Below are 21,080 nucleotides of genomic sequence, written 5' to 3' on the forward strand. Positions count from 1 at the left end.
CATGTAAAGTAGAGAGGAAGGAGGGAGGGAGGGAGGGAGGGAGGGAGTTGAAATTTACTAAGAATGAGAGTTAAAGCATATTGAGAGATCACAGGTTGAAATGGGGTGTAGGATATATTAAGCAGAGTCATAGGTCTTAATATTTAGAAAAATAACATCTTCCATTGAGATGGGGTAAAAAGAATATATATTACCAGTTTAGTTGTCATTCAGTCCACACTTATATAGTCTAAGTGTTGGTTCTCTTAAACTATTGTAGAGGATGTGAGAATAATTTTATTAAGGTATAAGCTCTTTGCTGTTTACATACATGGAATTCTTGCCTTCTATGAAAACAGGATATGCCATCTTCTCTTCTGGGTTTTTTTTCCCATTAGTTTAGCATGTCATTCCAAAGTCTACAGTTTCATTACATAGGAAGTCATTCTAGTCACAGGCAGGTGGTTTTTGTTTTTTGTTTTTTGTTTTTTGGGTTTTTTTTTAAGGACAGTTTTAAGTGTGGAGACTGCCAATTTCTGTTAATGTTTCAGTTGATATTTTCTAATAACTAATTTTAATAACTTGATTAAAAGCAAAATAAGTAACAGATCTTGTTTAGTGTCTATTGAAAGTATACCTGAGAAGGAATTTGTCTCACCTGTCCTGTATCATGTGGCCTTTCTTGCACAATTGCTATATATCAGGAGATTAGCTGTTAATGACAGTCCAGTGTTGTCACAGCCATGTTTCTAAGTAGCATGACATATAATACCATAAAATGAAAGGACAGCATAAACACGGCCCAGAATTGTAACTTTTTGAGCTATTATAGTTTGTTTCTGTTAAAGTTTCATTTAACGATTAGGCATAACACAATTAAAAATGAGCATATAGCATATGCTGGAATCACACGTTCCTTTCTGAGAATTGAATAATGTGGGTATTATGCACACGGCTATGGGGATTGACTATATGATCTAAGATAGGCGTGTTACACTGGGACAAGCAAATGCCCTGCAGCACAGCCATCTCCAGCCCAAGTGCCCTGTAGCAGAGCCATATCTCCAGCCCATGGTTTTTTGTTTGTTTGTTTGTTTGGTTGGTTGGTTGGTTGGTTGGTTACTTTGTTTTTTGTTTTGTTTTGTTTCCTGAGAAGGGGCTCTTGCTATGTAGTTCATCTTGGCCTGGAACTCGTGATCTTCCAGTATTAACCATAGACTTTCTAGTGCTGGAACACAGGCTTGGAAACTGCTGTACCATTTTGATTTTTAGCTTACATTTTATTCAACTAAGGAATTAGGACATATGTTTGTTGTGTATAATTTTGAGTTGCTCAGCTCTGGTTTGTATAATTTATTTCTCAGCTTTATCTGTTACATTGTAAATTTTCTCCCAGAAATCCATTAACTTGAGCCATTATAAAAATGATTTGAAGTATAATGTCAGTTAGCTATAAAGTTCTTTGAGAGCACATTGTAGTGTTAATATAAGTACATTGCAAGTGTCTCATATGGAATTCTTTGGGAATAAATATGTTACTCTAGTTTTTATATGAATTGGCAAGAACTCAGCAAATATTCAAATTTTTTCATGCAGTCTTTTCCACCCCCCTTTAGCAGTCAGAATGAGATTATAGTTTCCAGATGAAATTCCGAATGTCACATAGTGATGACATATATTTTCCTGGTTGGCTCAACATGGGATGCAGTTTTGCATGCCATGTCACGCTGACTAGCAGAATCCAAATGCTATTATTTCCCAAGAGCCTTTGCAGAATGATAGCATCGGATGTCGTTTGTTCTCTGATGAAAAGTCTCAAGCACTATAAGCAGTTTTGTCACATGTTTCTTAAAGCTGAAAATACTATCTAGCCATTAGACATTAAAAAGCAATCGTAAAGGTCTCTTTCTCCTTCAGTTATTTAAATGTGTATTCCCAAGTGATGTTACCAAAAATAATCAGTGTAAAATACAGATAGAGCATAAGATATGGGGCATAACCAGTATGAAAAGGGTAAATGTTGTATGTTTTGACACTAAACCCAATTCATCTCAAACTAATATCATATACCCTGATATTCTTCGATTGTAAAATAGTTGTAACTATTACTAATAATATGGTATATGCCTATTTTAAGAGTTTCTTTTGCTAGGATGAAATACCATGACCATGCGAGTTGGGAAAGAAAGAGTTTATTTGGTTTACACTTCCATATTGCTGTTGTTAGCAGGAAGCTGGACACAGGCCATGCAGAGCAGGTGCAGAGACCATGGAGTGGTGCTGCTAACTGCTTGCTTTCCCTTGTTTGCTGAACCTTCTTTCTTATAGAAAACAGAAACTAGGCCCTCCCTATCAATCACTAAGATTAAGAAAATGCCTTCTGCTGGATCATATGAAACGATCTCAGTTGAAGTTATCATTTCTGATTACTCCGTTTTGTGTGTCAAGTTGACATAAGACTAGCCAGCACACTGCCCAACAAAGATACGTAGAAACGCTTTAAAATTGTACACACGCTCGCTCTCTCTCTCTCTCTCTCTCTCTCTCTCTCTCTCTCTCTCTCTCTCTCTCTCTCTCTCACACACACACACACACACAGAGAGCAGGTGAAGATCACGTTTTTTGTGTTTTGGATATTAAAAAGGAAGTGTAGACTTTAAACATAGCACAGCTTATTTTATCAAACATTACCTACCTTGAAGACCTTGGGGCAGTAATCTTTTTCTTCTTTTTCCCTGTGGGTCCTAATCATGTGTAAATTTCTTTTAAGTCCACTCCATGGCTCAGAGGATGAAACACTGTTGTTCAATTTGGCAGTCTGAGTTTGATTCCTGGGAGCCACCATGGTGAGAAGGGACTGACTCCATAAAGTTGTCCCCAGTCCTGGGTGTGCATGCTGTGGAACAAAGGCTCTCTAATAATGAAGTACACTATGTCAGTCCGCAAGTGTACATAATGCTTTGTATTATACCCTTCCTTCTCTTTTGTATTTACTTGCTATCTCAACCTGTTGTGGTAACAATAGTTTTCTTTTTAAAAAAGCTGTTATATAACTGTTTTCCAACAGCTTTTTGCTTCAGTATCTTGAATACTGCTCAAGTCTAAAAGGTGTTGTGACCTAGGACAACCTTGGATGTGTGACTCTGTTTTATGCCTTCCTTTTCTGCTGCTTGACATGCTGTTTCAAGGCTGAATCAGGATTCCTGTCTCAGTGGCTCTTGATCACTTTGGTTCTCTCTAATTCTAATACTGACTTCTGTGCCATGCTGCAGCACTCATCTCAGCCTTCTCATCTGTGTCAGCATCTCTGGGCAGTCCTGACTGGTACCCATAGTGCCCTCCTATACCGCGTGGTCGGGCACTCCTTCTTTTGAGTCTCACTTCCTTCTTTAGAGTCTCACTTTCTTCCTGTTTTGTTTTTGTTTTTTGTTTAAGATTTATTTATGTATGTGAGCACACTGTCACTGTTACTGTCTTCAGACACCAGAAGAGGGCATCGGATCTCCTTACAGATGGCTGTGAGCCATCTTGTGGGTGCTGGGCATTGAACTCAGGACCTCTGGAAGAGCAGTCAATGCTCTTAACCACTGAGCCATCTCTCCAGCCCCTGACTCTCACTTTCGTAACTGAATGTAGGAGGTTATGGAAAAATTGGCAGCAGTAGAATGTTTCTGAACATGCTCTGGCCAAAGTTAATTCACATTCAAACATGCAGTGAATCTGATGCGTCTCTGCAGTGCTTGTTTGTATTGCACTGTATCCTGCACCCTCAGTCTGATGTAGAACATGCACTTTGTGCTGTATTGACATCATGCAACACAGTATCAAGGAAAGCTGCTAAGTTGACTCACATCCAAGACTACTGAGTGTGAGGTGTGCTGCGCTTACCAGACTATGCTTCCTGCCGTTGTGGGGGTGTGATGGTTTAATTATGGAAAACAAGGGCTTTTAAGTATGTTCATTGGCAAGTAAGTATCAAATTGTACCTGTGGGTTGTAGTATGTTAGTAAGTTTGATTTTAAACGAATGCTGTTTGAGTTGCTGGCCAAGTTTCATGAAAAAATGTTTTAGTGGATTTTGGTTTAGGATTAGGACAGATTGGACAGTTTCTAACAGATTGGAAACTATACACATATTTGTCACATTTTCACTCTGCGTTTTTGTGAACTGGTATGCTCAATATTGATAATTAGAAATTAAACAGCAACAATGAAAACATTGGTGCTTGTTCTGCATCAAACATTACATTGTTAATAGGTGTTTTTAATGCTAAAAAGGTGAGTACATTTTAGCCATAGTTGGCAAATTCGCTTTAATATTAGTGCAATCATCTTATGTATACCAAAGAATTGTTTCAAAAGAAGTTTCTCATGGTCCTTACTGTGACTTGATTTGTATGTGTGTGTCCCTGTGTCCCTGTGACTGACAGCTGACTTACTGTCTGAGTGGTAGTGTATCGGTGATATGCTGTGACAGAGTGCACAAATGTACAAGTTGGGTGTTTAGAACCAAGGCAGCAGTGAAGTATACCATGTCATGCAGGCCAGAATGTGTCCAATTAGGCAATCTTGGTTATTAACTAGCTTTTAGTTAATTTCCACTCAAAAGGCTTGTACTTTTTCAATTTTCTAACCCTGTACAATTACTTATGTGGCTCCATTTGAATCCACAACATAGATTTTAAAGCAGAGACCTAATCTCTGTCTCTGGACCCTTCTTTTCTGACATGCCCAGAGGTATGCTTTACAAATCTCAGTTCTTTTTCATTCAATCAGTATTAAAAAGTAGCATCCAGGTGTAAAATATTGATACTAATTTCATAGTTTTAAATAAAAATCAGATCTAGATTTTATATGAAAACATTTTGAATATTTTTATTAATTTTTAATGGTTTGTTTTGTTTCATTTTCAAGTCAGGTTTCTCTGGAAATTTCAGCTGGGCTGGAATTTGCTGTGTATTCTAGGCTGGCCTTAAACTCGGAGACATTTGCCTGCTTCTACTTGCTGAGTTGTAGGATTAAAAGCATATTCAACTGCACTATCAGTGAACCTCATGGTTCTGACTTTGGTAAGGTTTTAGAAGCACAATGCTTGCCCGTCTACCAATAGTTGAAGTTACAAGCAAACAACTGCTTCTTCTAGCCTGAATTCTCGTACTTCCTTATCGTCTCTTGGATTGTCTATACACGCTGAAGCTGCAATTCCTTATCCACAGCATGCTGCCCTGTGTTATCTGTGAAGGAAGGCATGAAAATCAGAGCTATTTGTTACTACTTTTATTTTGGAAGTGAGTCCAGAGGAAATTAGTTTTCATGGTTCAGTGGATGCCTAGCGTTTCTGCATAGAGACAGGGCGTCTGTGCTTTACTTGTACTTCCCTTCTTCTTGTTTAGCACAGTCTCCCATCCCTGTCCTGCCTTGTGCTTTTATTATTTTCTGAAAAACATGGATAAGACAGCTGAAGCCTACAAACTAGGAGTGATTTTAGAATCACACAGTGGATAAAGTAGGAAGGAACAGAGGAAGGATGGAGGGAGGGAAGGAAGGAGGGAATGAGCTAAGGCAATTCCCTCTATTCTATGTTCAGAGGAAACTTTTGTCTGAAATATGTTAATCTTCGTGGTATCTGAAACGCTACTGCAGTAGAGCTTTGCCCACTACCCATAAGCTCCATGTGGACTACCAGGCCTGTCTTTTACTCAGCACAGAATTACAGTTCTGAACTGACTCCCCCGTGAAAATAGGTGTTCCACAAGTAGTTTGTGAATGAACGTGGTGTAATATTTGTGGGATATTTTCATTTTTTTCATCCTCTTTCTTTTCATTCTCCCAACATCCCAATTTTATTTGAGTTATATTTTCTGCATATATTTCTTATCTATATAATAATAGTTTAAAAGGCATACCAGTTTATAAGCTGGCAAGATGACTGCGTTTGCATAAAGGTTCTTGCTGCTATGCTGGATGAGCTGATCTATCCTCGGGAGCCATATGGTCTAAGAGGAGCCGTCCTCTGTTCCCTACATGTGAACCATGATGGCATGCACTCCTGTACACATACATGTACAAACAAACAATGTATGTGCACTATTTAGCTATAGACACCCTCAACTATATAGGTGATTAGCACTTTTTTTCTAGTTGTTTAAAATTATCTTCTTCAATAAAATAATGGTGTGAGATACTGTATAATCCCCATGTTTAGAATGTTGTTTGTCCCCATGTTTAGAATGGATAGCTTGGTGTTCCTGTGTCATGAGGTTTTACAGTATTTCAACTATTTCTTTTGTCCCAGGACTTATAATTTCTCTTAAGCTTCCCCTTTTCTCTCTATCTTCTAAGAAGCCTTGAAGCTGGCAAGCTGACTGCACTGACTGCTCTTGCAGAGGTCCTGAGTTCAGTTCCCAGCAATGGAATCTGATGCTCTCTTCTGGTTTGTCTGAAGAGAGTAACAGGTGTACTCAAATACGTAAAATAAATCCTTGGGCTGGAGAGATGGCTCAATGGTTAAGAGCACTGACTGACTGCATTTCCAGAGGTCCTAAGTTCAATTCCCAGCAACCATATGATGGTTCACAACCATCTGTAATGAGATCCAATGCCCTCTCCTGGTGTGTCTGAAGACAACTACAGTGTGCTCATATTCATTAAATAAATAAATCTTTTTTTTTTAAAGCCTTGACTTCCCTTTTGGTATGTTTAGTTGATCTTCTCCGTTTGCCTTTGGTGGATGGAATAGTTCTGGCCCCCATAGATCCATGCTTTTGAATGCTTGGCCATATGGAAGTGTGGCCTTACTGAAGGAAATGAGATCTCCTATGCTCCAGCTATACCTCCTGACTGTGAGTCCAGATGCAGAGCTCTCAGCTTCTTCTCCAGCAACTTGTCTGTCTGGATGGTCCACATGCTTCCCACCAGGATGATAATGGATGAATCCTCTGAACCTTTAAGCCAGCACCGATTAAGTATTTGCCTTTATAAGAATTGTCTTGGTAATAATCTCTCTGCAGCAATAAAACATTACATATGACTTAACATATTTCTTCTCTAAGATTCAGTTTTAGCAGACTGAATTTATAAAACTTATTTAGATCAATGGTTGTAATATGTGGGTCATGACCACTTTGGGGATCAAATGACCCTTTCACAGAAGTTGCCAAAAGCCATGAGAAAAACATAAATATTTACATTGTAATTTCTAACAGTGGCAAAGTTATAGTTATGAAGTAACAATGAGAATTATTTTATGGTTGGGATCATCACAGCCTGAGGAACTGTATTAAAGGTTTGTTTTGCAGCATTAGGAAGTTTGAGAACCACTGCTAGAGGCTTCTAATCTTTATCTGTCAAATTTTCTTTTAGATGATTGAACTATGTTGAGTCATGATGTTGTCTTTGTTGTAAGACATTCAACAACTTATTTCTCATTAGCATAGGTGAGAAATGGAGATGGGCACATTTCTTTTTGATTACTTACATACCAAGTAAAAATAAGGGTGGGAGGTGTGTGTCAGTACTAGAGTACTTGCCAAGCATGTACAAAAGGCCCTGAACTCAATACTCAGTTATACACTAATAAGAAAGCATAAGCTATAAATAGGTGCTTCACACAAGGTGCATTATTTAAAAATAATCAAAATATACTGATAGGGAGATTTCAATAAAGATACATATTAGTTACAAAGTGCGATAGAAAATAAATAAAGGAAATACATATGTCCCTTCAGCGAAATGAATATTATCTTCTTATCACATCTGTGTTGAGGGCCATAAACATATAGTGGATAGTTAGAAGTGCATCTTTCAAGAAAAGTTGCTAGAGGATTGTATTTTCTTCAGACTGGAAATCATCCTCATGTTTTGCCTATGTCTCATATCTGTTGGATCCTCGTGATGACACTTACTTCTTTATGGACTGTAGTTGATAGGTGACATGACTTTGACCAGGAAAGGCTTAATGTTGAGAAATATTTGCTATGAGACCTGAGTTATTTCAGCTGACCAAATGCTTTTTGATTCTTTGAGATAATAGCATAACCTTAGTGTTAAGAGATTCTCTAATAAAAAGTATAAACCACTTGATATTGACTGTTACTATTTTTTCCACCCGTTTTTCTATACTGAAGGGATACTTAAGAGTTAACCATTTTGCAACTGAAGTTATTTTGCAAACCTCCAAAATAACTAATTGGTAACAGATTTCCAGTTCAGTCTGAACGTGATAAAGGGATGTTTTGATATAATAACAGGTTGAAATTTGATAGCAAAATAATTGTGATGTAAATTTGCAGTCTAAAATTTTTTAGGTATGTCCGTATATGGATGGATGTATGAGTTTGTGTATTTCTACGTGCACATATCAACCATGGGTTTTGTTCCTCAAGGGTTGCCCATTTTTGTTTCCTTGTTTGTTGTTTTTGTTGTATATATTTGAACTTTATAAAAATACTTCTTAATCTTTTAAGATTATAATAGAATTAACATCACTTCTGCCTTTCTTTATATTGAACTCTTCGCAGATCTTTTCCCTACCTGCTTAACTTCGAATCCTTTTTTCTCTCTCTCTGTTTCTGTGTCTGTGTCTGTCTGTCTCTGTCTGTCTCTCTGTCTCTGTCTCTGTCTCTGTCTCTGTCTCTGTCTCTGTCTCTGTCTCTCTCTCTCTCTCTCTCTCTCTCTCTCTCTCTCTCTCTCTCTCTCTCCTTCCCTCCCTCTCTCTCTCTCATTCATTTTTCGAGGCAGGGTTCTTCTGTGCATCCCTGACTCTTCTGCACCTCACTTTGAACTCAGAGATCTGCTTGCCTCCACCTCCTGCCTACTGGGACTAAAGGTGGCGTGGACCACCAGCACCATGCTGAATCCTTTTTTAAGATACCCACTTGAGACATGGTCTCTCACTGATCTGGAAGTCCCCAGTTAGTCTAGGGTGGCTGACCAGTGAACCTCAGGGATCCCTATCTCTGCTTGCCATGGTGGAATTGGAAACACATGACCATGCTGGGCTTAAAGTGAATTCTTGGAATCAAACTCGGACTGCACAAACTCAGCTACCCTCCTAGCTGAGGCCTCTCCCCACTGCTGCTGACATATTCACTCCTGCATCATTTCTTCATTTTCATCTCACTGTATGTAATGCATACAGAAAGATTACTTTGTAGTGGAAGTATAGGAAGAGTTGGAGGACACAAGCCAAATTTTATCTTTAACATAACCACTACCATGTGCTGTAATTTATTACTGTGCTCTGCTGTCACTGCGGACAGACACCGTGAAGAATTCTATGTTATGTACTATTATGTACAAATGTGGCAAGTTACAAAAGATCAAATCTAGGAGAAAATGAGTGACCATTTCTTAGAAGAAATGACAGTTGAGATAGAACTAATAACTTGGTCTTTGGTGGGAAAAGGCTATAGATAAATTTCAGACATGTTAAAGTTTTTTGTATATTTAATGAATTTTTAAGCTTTTGTCATTAATCAGTATGTTCATAATATTTTCAAAGACTGATTTATTCATATTTTGACATTTTAAATGAATAGTATTTTGATGGGAAATATAAGCATTGTTATCTTTTTGTGAATCTGCATACTGTTACTGAGCATGAATAAATTACTTTTTCTAATCATATTTACCATATTTACAACTAACGGCTGTATGGCATGAATGGTGCTAGAGCTAACTCACTAGGTTGAATTGGTTTACAGTACAGTACATTTTTCATAGCACATAGATAAATGTGATAATCAGTAGTGGTAGTTCATCCCTAAAATTCAATTGTTTATTTTATTTTAAACTAATAAAATTTAATGTCTCAAAATTACTTTATTAACTGCTAAAACAGAAAATAAATATTTAACATTACACCCTGACAAATGTAACTTACACCTCCAGTAAGAATAAATTTAAAGTAAATTACTTTAAGAATTATTTGTAGTCCTATAGAAATGATGCATTCTTTATGCATTTAATTAAATAAGACATCATTGTGCCTCATTTGCGTAACAGAAAGAACAGAAAGTGAACATAATGGTCGAATGGATAAACCCTGAGTGCTTAGTGTGGAGAGTTCCTGTTTCTGTTTCCACCTTCTCTGTAGGTGACTTGGAATAAGTTAATTAACCTCCTCCTGATTAATTGCCCTATCTAGCAGCCTCATGTGTCTGGATGTATGCATTCCTTCTGGGCTGTGAACAGGTACAATGGTGGATTATTTTAGGGGTAGTAGGGATTGTAAAGGTTTCAGTAATGAGTGTGCTTCCAGACTAGCAGAGGTTTATACAGAATATTTATCCTGCTAATAAAACATGGTGGATTATAGAACTTGTTATCTTTTTTATTGGATGTTTTATGTATTTACATTTCAAAAGGAAGAACTTGACAAAGCACAAGACACAAAGGTGCGCCATTATCTTTTAGAAAATATGGTAGATTGAAGATAGTACAACCAAAATAGTGAACATTTATATTTTTAATAGCCACATGGTTTTTATGCTCTTCTTACTTGCATAATCTAAGCTTCAGGCAGATTTTTAGGACTGTATGGTTTTTTAAATTTTTATTATGTGAGGACTTAACCCGTGAGGACTGTATCTATATCAGCATGTACAGGAAGCATTCAGTTGTCTTGGACAGTAGTTCTGTTTTATGGTCAGTAGTGCACTTGGTATGCTACCATTCTCTAAGTGGATCTATTTCAAGCTATAGTACTCATTATATTAGCAGTAATATTTTCCAGTACCTTAAAAAATTTACAGTAAGCCTTTGTGAAAATGTTTTGTAATCACACTTTAAAAATGATTTTAAAGGGCTGGAGAGATGGCTCAGCGGTTAAGAGCACTGACTGCTCTTCCAGAGGTCCTGAGTTCAATTCCTAGCAACCACATGCTGGCTCACAACCATCTGTAATGGGATCCGACGCCCTCTTCTGGTATCTAAAGACAGCAACAGTGTACTCACACAAAATAAATCTTTAAAAAAAAAATGATTTGGGGTTGGGGATTTAGCTCAGTGGTAGAGCGCTTGCCTAGCAAGTGCAAGGCCCTGGGTTCGGTCCCCAGCTCCGAAAAAAAAAAGAAAAAAAATGATTTTGGGAAGGGGACTAACATTTGAAATGTAATAAAAGAAATATATCTAATAAAAATTTAAAAAAATAAAAATAAAAAGTGTAAAAAAGATTTTAATTAAATTGATAGAAACAAAGTATAGGTTAACATTTTATTGTGCGAAGTGGTCCCACTGTGTATAAAATTACTTATATGTTAAGAAAATCTAAGTAATTATTATAAAGGGATGTGTGTCCAAGTATGCACAGTAGAAATACAGTGTTCTGTTTACATTCCATCTTTTGATTCACCCCTCTAAGAGAATTTATGCCATGGGTTGTTTCTCAGTGTCTTGTACATTTTGTACATGTAGTAGGTAAGTTCTCACTAAAAGTTACAGACTACTTTGAAAATATATTTAAATTGTTATCACAAAATTTTTGTTTATTTCCACTTTAAAAGATACCAAAAAGTACTTTTATGAGGCCTCATTTTCCATGGTGGAACTGTAGCTCTTACTGAAGGCAGTAATTCTTCAGTATCTTCTTTTCTCTGTCAGCAGGTCTTCCTTCTCTCCATCCTTCCTTCATTTCCTGTTTTCTTTTGCATGTAGTTAATTATTTGTATTATCATGAGCACTATAAGTACATATGAATTTATTAAGATAAATATATAATTTGCATATTATTAGAAATTATTAAATAGCTTAAAGTAATTAGTGAAATCTTATAAAAGTTTTGAAATTTGGTAGTTCTTGTCAATGAGCCAAATTTGTATTAACAGCAGAATATCAATTTTTCTTACTATAACAAGCCTTTCATATATTTTGATTTTTGTTATAAAATATTTTTATTTGCTATTTGTTATATTTTGCTATTTATCTAATTTCTATTTTAGTATTTATTATTTTTTCTATAAATAATTTTGGAAGTAAGGCATTGGCACTTGATAGTTTAATTTATGGGAAGACCCATTTTCTATCACTTTTTGATGATGATTATTGTACAGAACTAAAGTTACAGCTTATGTTGTAAAATAAATGCCTCCCTGTGTGATCAATGAAGAGAACATTTCTGTTCACCAGATGTTAACCTCTCAGTCAGCAGTGACTTAAACTGATAGTTAAGATCACTAACCCCACAGAATGAATCAAGTATGGAGCACTTATAACCTCATGCAGCTGCGATAATTTTAAGCAGAATTAGAAGACACTTTAGAAATACTTATAGTGCAGCTATGGAAAAGTACAATGTGTACACGTTGCTAATTAGCTCTTCCTAAACTTAGAGTCCAGACCACTTTCAGTTCCGGTGAAGGCCATGCTGCACATTCATGAAGAATGTAGAAGTCCTGAAGACAAAATGAAAGAATTTATTGCAATATTATGGAACGCAGTGAAGAGTCTCACACTACAGGTAAATTTAAGCATTAGAAATGTTATGACTCTACTTACCATAATGCTGTAAAAATTTTAGCATATTGAGTAATGCCACAATCTTTCTGTCAACATTGCTGTAGTGTGTCTCATGTCCCCTGGTGCTGTGCTTACTGTAGGCACATTGCCATAGTCTGTGATGTGTCTACTGATGCACTTGCTATTACAGGCAGTATTCCCACAGTTCTGCTCACGGCCATTGGTACAGTTTATGATGATACATAATTTATAAAAATGTATATAGTTTGAAATTTTTAAAGTTAAAGTAACTCATATTTAAATACTGGCTTTTAAAATATTATCCAAAAGATTTATCATTAGGTATATGTTTGTGGATACTAAATTTTATTATAATTTATTTTACTTTTTAGTGCATATAACTCAATCTGTTCAACCCACACTATTTTGGAGTTGGCATTTTTTTTTTTTTTGAGCAGGTTTGGCACTATAAAATCTAATAGGAAAGACATACTTTTTTTACATTTCATATATAATAGAACTTAATAGTAATATCCTTTTTGGATTTTCATTTATACCTTGTTATAAAAAATTACTTTCAATTGATACTTATAAACTTTCTGTCTGTGAAGTACATGTCCTTTTTTCTTTTGTCCTGTGTTACTAAATTTTTTAGTATAAGTGTATTTTTTCTAGTAAAATTCTGTTATAAGTGTTAACAGAATCTTAGAAAATGAGTTTATAGAGTGCACATGTACACATGCACACACAGTGACGTGATGTGAAAACATCTTATGTGGAATACCTCTTGAGAGATTTAGAAAACTCAAAAAGGCATGGAAGTATGTCAGGATAAGCAGTATGGGCATTCACTGCCTTGTTCTGCCCAGAAACCCAGCTCCTTAGTATTCTGTTACTTTGACAAAGTGCTGGAGAAACGAGGAATATTTTTATTTGCTACTTCAGAAGTTTGAGTTGCTGTTTCATCTAGGGTCTCATTAGTGTTCATGGAAGTCCAGAAAGTGTTGAATTTCCAAGAGTAATGGTCAGTTTACATGTTAACTCTGACCTTTCTATTGCTTATCTGTGCTATGAAATATACCATTGCCATGTTAGGTTATTTCCAAGTTTATCAGTCTCATAGTAATTGTGACTGTCATTGTATAATGATGCAGTGTTACTAGCATCATTATTCTCCTTTCACTGCCAGTTATTCATTAATACAGATAATGGTAGCTGTCTTAGTTGGCATTTTTACTGCTGTGAACAGACACCATGACCAAGGCAACTCTTATAAGGACAACATTTAATTGGAGCTGGCTTACAGGTTCAGAGGTTCAGTCCATTATCATCATGGTGGGATCATGGCAGTGTCCAGACAGGCATAGTGCAGGAGGAGCTAAGAGTAACAGTAAACTCTGAAACTGTTATCAGATAAAACTGAACATCATAATTTTAAAATCGTCAAAAGATTATTTTTTTTTAGTAAAATATATTTGGGACTAGAGTTTATGAAAAATTGAGTTTGGGACCAAAGTTGATATTTGTTAAGACAATGTTATTTCATACTTTGGGTAGAAAACTTATGAAGTATAAAGGCACTAATAATATTTAGTATATACTATTTATCTTTTTAGAAGCAAACAGAACTTTTATGTATCCTTATAATGGTTATTTTGTAACAGTACATACTGACTTAGACATTTTTTGAGGACCTTTTAACAGATTATATTAGGTTCATTTGCTCTTGGACATTTTTCTTTATCTGAAAACTTGAGGGCCAGTATCATCAGCAATAATCTTATATTTTCAAAAGCTAAATTTTATTCAGCAAGCACATAATTAACAATGGCATAAAATTATAAAAATTCTGAGATCTTCAGTTTCTTTCTTCAGGGACTCAAAGATCTTGTTATACAGATCTTTCACTTGTTTGGTTAGAGGTACACCAAGTATTTTATGGCTCTTGTGAAGGGTGTTTTTTTCTCCTAATATTTTTTTTCTTGGCCCATTTATCATCTGTATAAAGGAAGGCTACTGATTTGTTTGAGGTAATTTTATATCCAGCCACAGAAATTGAGATGCTCTGTCCTGGAGCTCAAAGAAAGGAAAGCATCATCTTTGTTGTTGCTGAGCTCACCTGTTTCCTCATGTATATTGAGGTTCACGTTGTTGTCCTAGGATATTTCAAAGTTTGATTTGTTTTCTGAGTCTCTGATCCCTTCAGTGGATCTCTGCCATTGTATACAGAACTACTTTTGTGTTGTTTTGATGAGCCTGTCAATCAAACTATCTCAAGTAAAGCATTGTAAGCCGGCTAAGCTAGGGCAATTGACTTCTCTCCTGGAGAACTCATCCCAGCTTTGTCCTGAGATGAAATCATAGCAGCTCTTGGTGTCTAGAGAACTCCTTGACTCATCCTCAGAATCAAGTAGGAGTGGACATTGAGCCCAGACAGATGAAAATCCAGTATATTGATTATGAAATTTTATACTTAACACTAACATTTTTATATAGAGGTCTACCTTCCTATTTATAGGCACTAAGAGAGTTACAGCCATTTCATGGTAGCTTCTTAGCAAGAAGTCTGAAATCCAACTCTAGTAATTTACAACCATTCCCATCAAGATTGAATGGGAAAAGTATAGAAGATTTCAAGTTTTCCCCTTGAGAATTTGTTTTATTTTTATTTGAAACTTAAATTTGTCATATTTAGATTCCATATGCAAATATATCCATAACACACTATGCTGGCTGATTTTGTGAATTCTTGACGCAAGCCAGAGTCATTTAGGAGGATGGAACTTCAGTTGAGAAAATGCTTCCACCAGGTTGGCATGTGTGCTGGCCTCTGATACATTCACTGGATTGGTTCTTGATGTGGGAGGGCCCAGCTTACTAGGGAGCGTTAAGAAAGCCCAAATGAGAAACCAGGGGAGAACAACCTCCATGGCCTCTACCTCAGCTCCTACCTCCAGGTTCCTGCCTTGAGTTCCCTCCCTAAATTCTCTCAGTGATGAACAGTGACTGGGAGATATAAGCTGAAATAAAATAAACCCTTTCCTCCACAAGTTGCCTTTGGCCATGGTGCTTTATTACGCCAGTAGAGACCTCAAATAAGAAATAACACTGATAACATAAGCAAGAGATGAAGTTGGTTATAGTTTTGTGTCTTTGTTCTGTTATTGCACAAATATGCAGGTAAAACACAGGTAAACAACCAAAGTGTAAAGAGTTTAGACCATGTACACCTTCTTAAATACTTCAAGTCAAATAGTTTTGCAGATACTCCATGTTTATTTGGAAAATGTTTACTTGAGAGCATCATCCATCTTTCTGTCAATGTTGTATTTCCCCTCTATGAGGAAAATGACTATCACATGTACCAAGTTGTATTTGAACTTATATGACCATTAAGTCAATTTTATTAATTGTCCTAATAGATTTCTTTTGTGGAAAACAAAACAGTGAACAGTATAAATGAAGAAATTATTTTAATTTTTAGTTGCAAAATTATCATTTACTTATTTAGCAGTTGTTTATTGAATACCTAGTAAATGCTAGGAACTGAGTTACATGCTGTAGCACACATGGAGTAGCAACAGTATTGCCTTATAGGTAATGTTCTGCTGAAAGTCTTGTAATGTTGGGGAATTCTCTGAAATTATGAAGTAATTCATTTTTTTATTTATTTGTTTCAAGTCTAGAGAGTCTCACATATCAATAAGTTCTCTGTCAGTACGTTCTCAGTCTTTAGTGTAATCTTTTTCATGGCAGGCCTATTTCTTTTGTTGCTGTGTTCCTTGAGTTTCAGTTCACATCCTTGTAGATGTGAGAGAGTGCACAGATGAAAACACAGGAAGGAAGTCATTTTCAGTGACAGGCTGTTTTTTCCTTTAATTTGAAATTTTATAATAAATAAATAGTATTTATAAATGCTATTTATTCATTCATTTATTTATGTGAGTACACTGTTGCTGTCTTCACACACACCAAAAGGGCACATTGGATCTCTTTACAGATGGTCCTGAGCCACCATGTGGTTGCTGGGAATTGAACTCAGGACCTCTGGAAGAGCAGCCAGTACTTTTAACTGCTGAACCATCTCTCCAGCCCTGAAATTGTTTCTTAAAGAACAAAGAGAAGATCTCCTTCTTTAGTATTTTTAAATGAGTACAATTATTTCTAAAGTTTTATTTCAAATGTGGGGGACATATTATCTGGGCCTATGAGGCAGTTGTCATTTTAAAAGCACCTAGAACAGCATTAGAAAGGATTTACATATGAAGTATTTCATGATATAGCAAGTGACTAGCTAAGATTTTTCAGATTAATGTGTAAATACTTCTCTTTAAATGAGTTGCCCTCATACTTAAATATAACAAATAAATCACAAATATCAGTTCATTTTTTTCCTTGTATTGAATTGGATTTTTTTCTCATATGCTATATCCTGATTACATATTTCCTTCCCTCTACTCCTCCCAGGTTCTCCCCACTTCTCATGTCTAGATCTATTCTCTCTCTGTCTCTCACTAGAAAAGAGCGGGCTTTTTATTTTGCAATCTGACCTACAGAGCTGGAAAACACCAGGCCTGGGTTTTTTTCAAAGGCACTTAAACTTGATGCTTAAGAAAAAGAATACATTGCAGTAATTTCATTTGCTAAAATATGAATACCCAACTTTTTTTTTAACTTTATTGGTTTATCCTTTCTATCTGATATCTAAGCACATAGCCCTCAACCTAGTAGGAATCAAATAGAGGTGGTTCTACTTTAAGAATTTATAATAATTCCCTGCTTTCACCCATGAATGTGTTCAGTGTTGGCAAAAGAGCTTGTTGCTACCAAAACTGAAACAAGATCCTTGAAACAGCAAGGATGTTGCCATGGAAAACTGGAGTAACACAGTGCAGCTGCAGTGCATTAATGAATAGGGTAGTTTTTAAAGATCATTTGTGTTTGGTGTGGTGCAGAGGGTCCCAACCAGGTGGTTTCCATGAACAAAATCTGACCCCCGGATTCAGGATGTCTTACTGGCAGATTACTTCATTTTCTTTCCCTTGAATTGTCAGGTTCTTACACTCCTGCAGAATTTACAGCTGCACACGTATGCCCAATAATATAAATCACTCATCATTTTACATTCAACCACAGTTTAGACATACAGTCTCACAGTTATTCTAAAACTGTAGGAAAGATTCATGTCATAGCCTCTGTATAGAATACATGGTGTTCTCCATAATAATTTTGAGTAATTTGTAGTGTGTCTGTTTAGATTCTAATCACTACAGAAGCCCTCATCATAAATACCATATTTTAGAAAACTAACTTTTTAGAGTTTTACCTGACTCATACATGTGTATACTATTGATTATGTGTGCATTATTCACTGTTTCCATGCTATGAAATAATTGATTTTTAAGTTAGAAGAGTGGAATGTTGGATGATTTGGGAAATCATAGTGCAATTAAAATTTTATTTCTAAGGCTGACTTTGTGTATATGGTCATGTATTTTAGCATATTAAACTGATGACCTCACAATGTTGAGAGTATTTTTAGCATAATCAATATCTATGTGAAATGTCAATATTTATTTATATGTTGGTCTCTTAACCTGAATTAGGAAAGAAAGATCACTCTGTTCTGCCACTCTAACTTGTACAATTAAACCTCATTAATACATTATATTAAATATTTAAAACGTACTAGTGATACATGTAAGACTATTTAGAATTGTGTCTCAGTGAAGAAGGTTGTGATCTTGATCTGATCATAAACTATTTAATTCTTGCCTACTTCCACTGTGAAAGCTGCAAAGTTCGAAGTCGGTTGATACATCATATGCATTTGTCTTTGCAGAAAGAAGGTCAAGTGCCATTTTCTGTCACCAGTTTCAGTAGTCCATACCCAAAGATGTGAAGTCAGTACAAACAGGGCTATTTATTTGTATGTCAGTCAATTATGTATTATATCAAGGAACTCTAAGTGGAATTCCATGTTCTTACTAGAAATACATTAACCTGAAATAAGGGTATTACTGTCTTTCATTATCTTTCATTATCGCTTATAAAACACAGTCTCCTTGTTAACACAATTACCTAAAGTATCCCTAAACTTACTAAGCAATACTTGTTTTATCATACCTTCAAATCACATCTTTGTTGCACAATCTTAATAGAATACTATTGAGTAATAATTTATATTTGATTAACATGATAATTTAAGTATGTTAGAATTTGAGGCATTATTATGACTACACATGGAATATTATTTTGTAAGAGTCAACTAAGACTAATAGAACTTAATCTTCACTGATTCTAAGTTATTAAAAAATGATATCATTGAGTTTTGTTTTGGGGTATATTTGGCACTATTGCACTAGATTTCTTGTGAGTTAAGTAAGTATTCTTAATTTTTAAGTAGAGTTAAACATTTCATGTAAAATTACAATTTACATCATAAATTGAAGACTAAAATGAGACAAAACACTTTGAATTTTAAGACTTTTCTTATTATTATGTGTCATACATATGGCACATGTGTGCGTATATATACACTTTGCCCCATAGAGTGTATACACAGAATTTGTTACATAGACACATTCTTTTAGTGATTGTTTAGAGCTATGAACTGTGTATTTTAAGTATGTGTTCATCTATTTTAGTTTCTAATTTTTAAATACAAGGCCTGAATGGGCATAGAAATAGCACTATTAAAAATAAAAAGTCTCCAGGAAGTGGTGAGCATTCCTCTAATCTCGGCACTTGGGAGGCAGAGGCAGGTGGATCTATATGAGTTTGAGGCCAGCCTGGGCTCAAAGAGAGTTCTGGAACAGCCAAGGCTACACAGAGAACCCTGTCTCAACAAACAAAAACAAACAAACAAAGCCCCCCAAACCAAAGCAAAACAAAAAGTTGATAGGCTTCTCTGGCTGCTGCTAACATCCTCTCATGACCTGAAGAAGCAGGAAGTCTGTGTCTTCTGTATTTGCACATGTCATGATTCTTGAAGATAAGTAGTGAATGGTATTTGCATGTTTCTTCTCATGTCACCGGGTGCTTGGATAAGGTTTATAGCTTGAAGCAATGCTTGTCCAATTGTCATTTAGATTTCTTAAGCAAAATAACTCATAAAGACATATGAAGGGCATGTGTTCTATTTTTGACTTTATTATTTATTGTAACAATATTAGAGTTCAAAAGTAAGTTTGATCTGACCTCAATATTTTAATTATGCTTTTCTTTTCTAGCTTGATGTGCAGTCTTGCTGTGTATTCATTCCAAATGACAGCCTGCCTTCACCAAGTACAATCGTCTCTGGTGACATCCCCGGGACAGTAAGAAGTTGGTACCATGGACAAGCCAGCATTCCAGGAACACTTGTCCTGTGTTTGCCACAAATTAAGATTGTTAGTGCTGGTCACAAGTCCATGGAGCCTCTGCAAGAGATTCCTTTTGTGATTCCACGGCCCATCCTTGAAGAGGGTACATTTAAATATTTTTTTAAAAGTCCTAAACTACGTGTTAGTGTCCCTCCCCCATTCCCTCCTTTGTCTGTACATCCATTCCCCTTCTATCCCATTCTAACTCCCTCTTCATATCTTTGTTACACAGCTCTCTTCCTCCTTTTCTGGAGGATGTCCCCCACCCCACTCCCATCCCTTATTAGTTATCTAAACTCTGTGCCTTTTAGATTGAAACACACAAACATGTACATAAAAGCTAACATCCAGTATCGGAGAAGACTCACAGTATTTGTTTTTGTGTCCTGGTTACCTCACTTAGGATAATTTACCTGAAATTTCCATTTCGTTTAATGGCTGCATAATACATTGTTTAAATCTATCACATTTGAATTATCCATTCATTAGTGGTGGTCACCTAGACTGTTTCTAGTTTCTGATTGTTATTAATAGAGCAACAGTGTTCATGGATGGGGTAGTGTCTTTGGAGTGTCGTGGATGGGGTAGTGTCTTTGGAGTGCCATGGATGGGGTAGTGTCTTTGGAGTGCCATGGATGGGGTAGTATCTTTGGAGTGTCATGGATGGGGTAGTGTCTTTGGAGTGTCGTGGATGGGGTAGTGTCTTTGGAGTGCCATGGATGGGGTAGTGTCTTTGGAGTGTCATGGATGGGGTATTGTCTTTGGATTGTCGTGGATGGGGTAGTGTCTTTGGAGTGTCATGGATGGGGTAGTGTCTTTGGAGTGTCATGGATGGGGTAGTGTCTTTGGAGTGTCGTGGATGGGGTAGTGTCTTTGGAGTGCCATGGATGGAGTGTCGTGGATGGGGTAGTGTCTTTGGAGTGTCGTGGATGGGGTAGTGTCTTTGGAGTGCCATGGGTGGGGTAGTGTCTTTAGAGTGCCATGGATGGGGTAGTGTCTTTGGAGTGCCATGGATGGGGTAGTGTCTTTGGAGTGTCGTGGATGGGGTAGTGTCTTTGGAGTGTCGTGGATGGGGTAGTGTCTTTGGAGTGCCATGGATGGGGTAGTGTCTTTGGAGTGTCATGGATGGGGTAGTGTCTTTGGAGTGCCATGGATGGGGTAGTGTCTTTGGAGTGCCATGGATGGGGTAGTGTCTTTGGAGTGCCATGGATGGGGTAGTGTCTTTGGAGTGTCGTGGATAGGGTAGTGTCTTTGGAGTGCCATGGATGGGGTAGTGTCTTTG

At 36.5% G+C, this 21,080-nt stretch overlaps 1 protein-coding gene across 1 annotated transcript in view; it reads left to right on the forward strand.

Annotated features, from left to right (window-relative positions):
* Positions 1-21,080, forward strand: part of Vps13b (vacuolar protein sorting 13 homolog B) — a 543,994-nt gene that overhangs the window by 204,688 nt on the left and 318,226 nt on the right. Inside the window, exons 22-23 of the mRNA XM_032914442.1 lie at positions 12,308-12,435; positions 19,667-19,901. Of these exons, the coding sequence (XP_032770333.1) occupies positions 12,308-12,435; positions 19,667-19,901 (363 nt within the window). The remainder of the gene's footprint in view (positions 1-12,307; positions 12,436-19,666; positions 19,902-21,080) is intronic.

Source organism: Rattus rattus, chromosome 1, assembly GCF_011064425.1.
Source record: "Rattus rattus isolate New Zealand chromosome 1, Rrattus_CSIRO_v1, whole genome shotgun sequence".
Taxonomy (NCBI): Eukaryota; Metazoa; Chordata; class Mammalia; order Rodentia; family Muridae; genus Rattus; species Rattus rattus.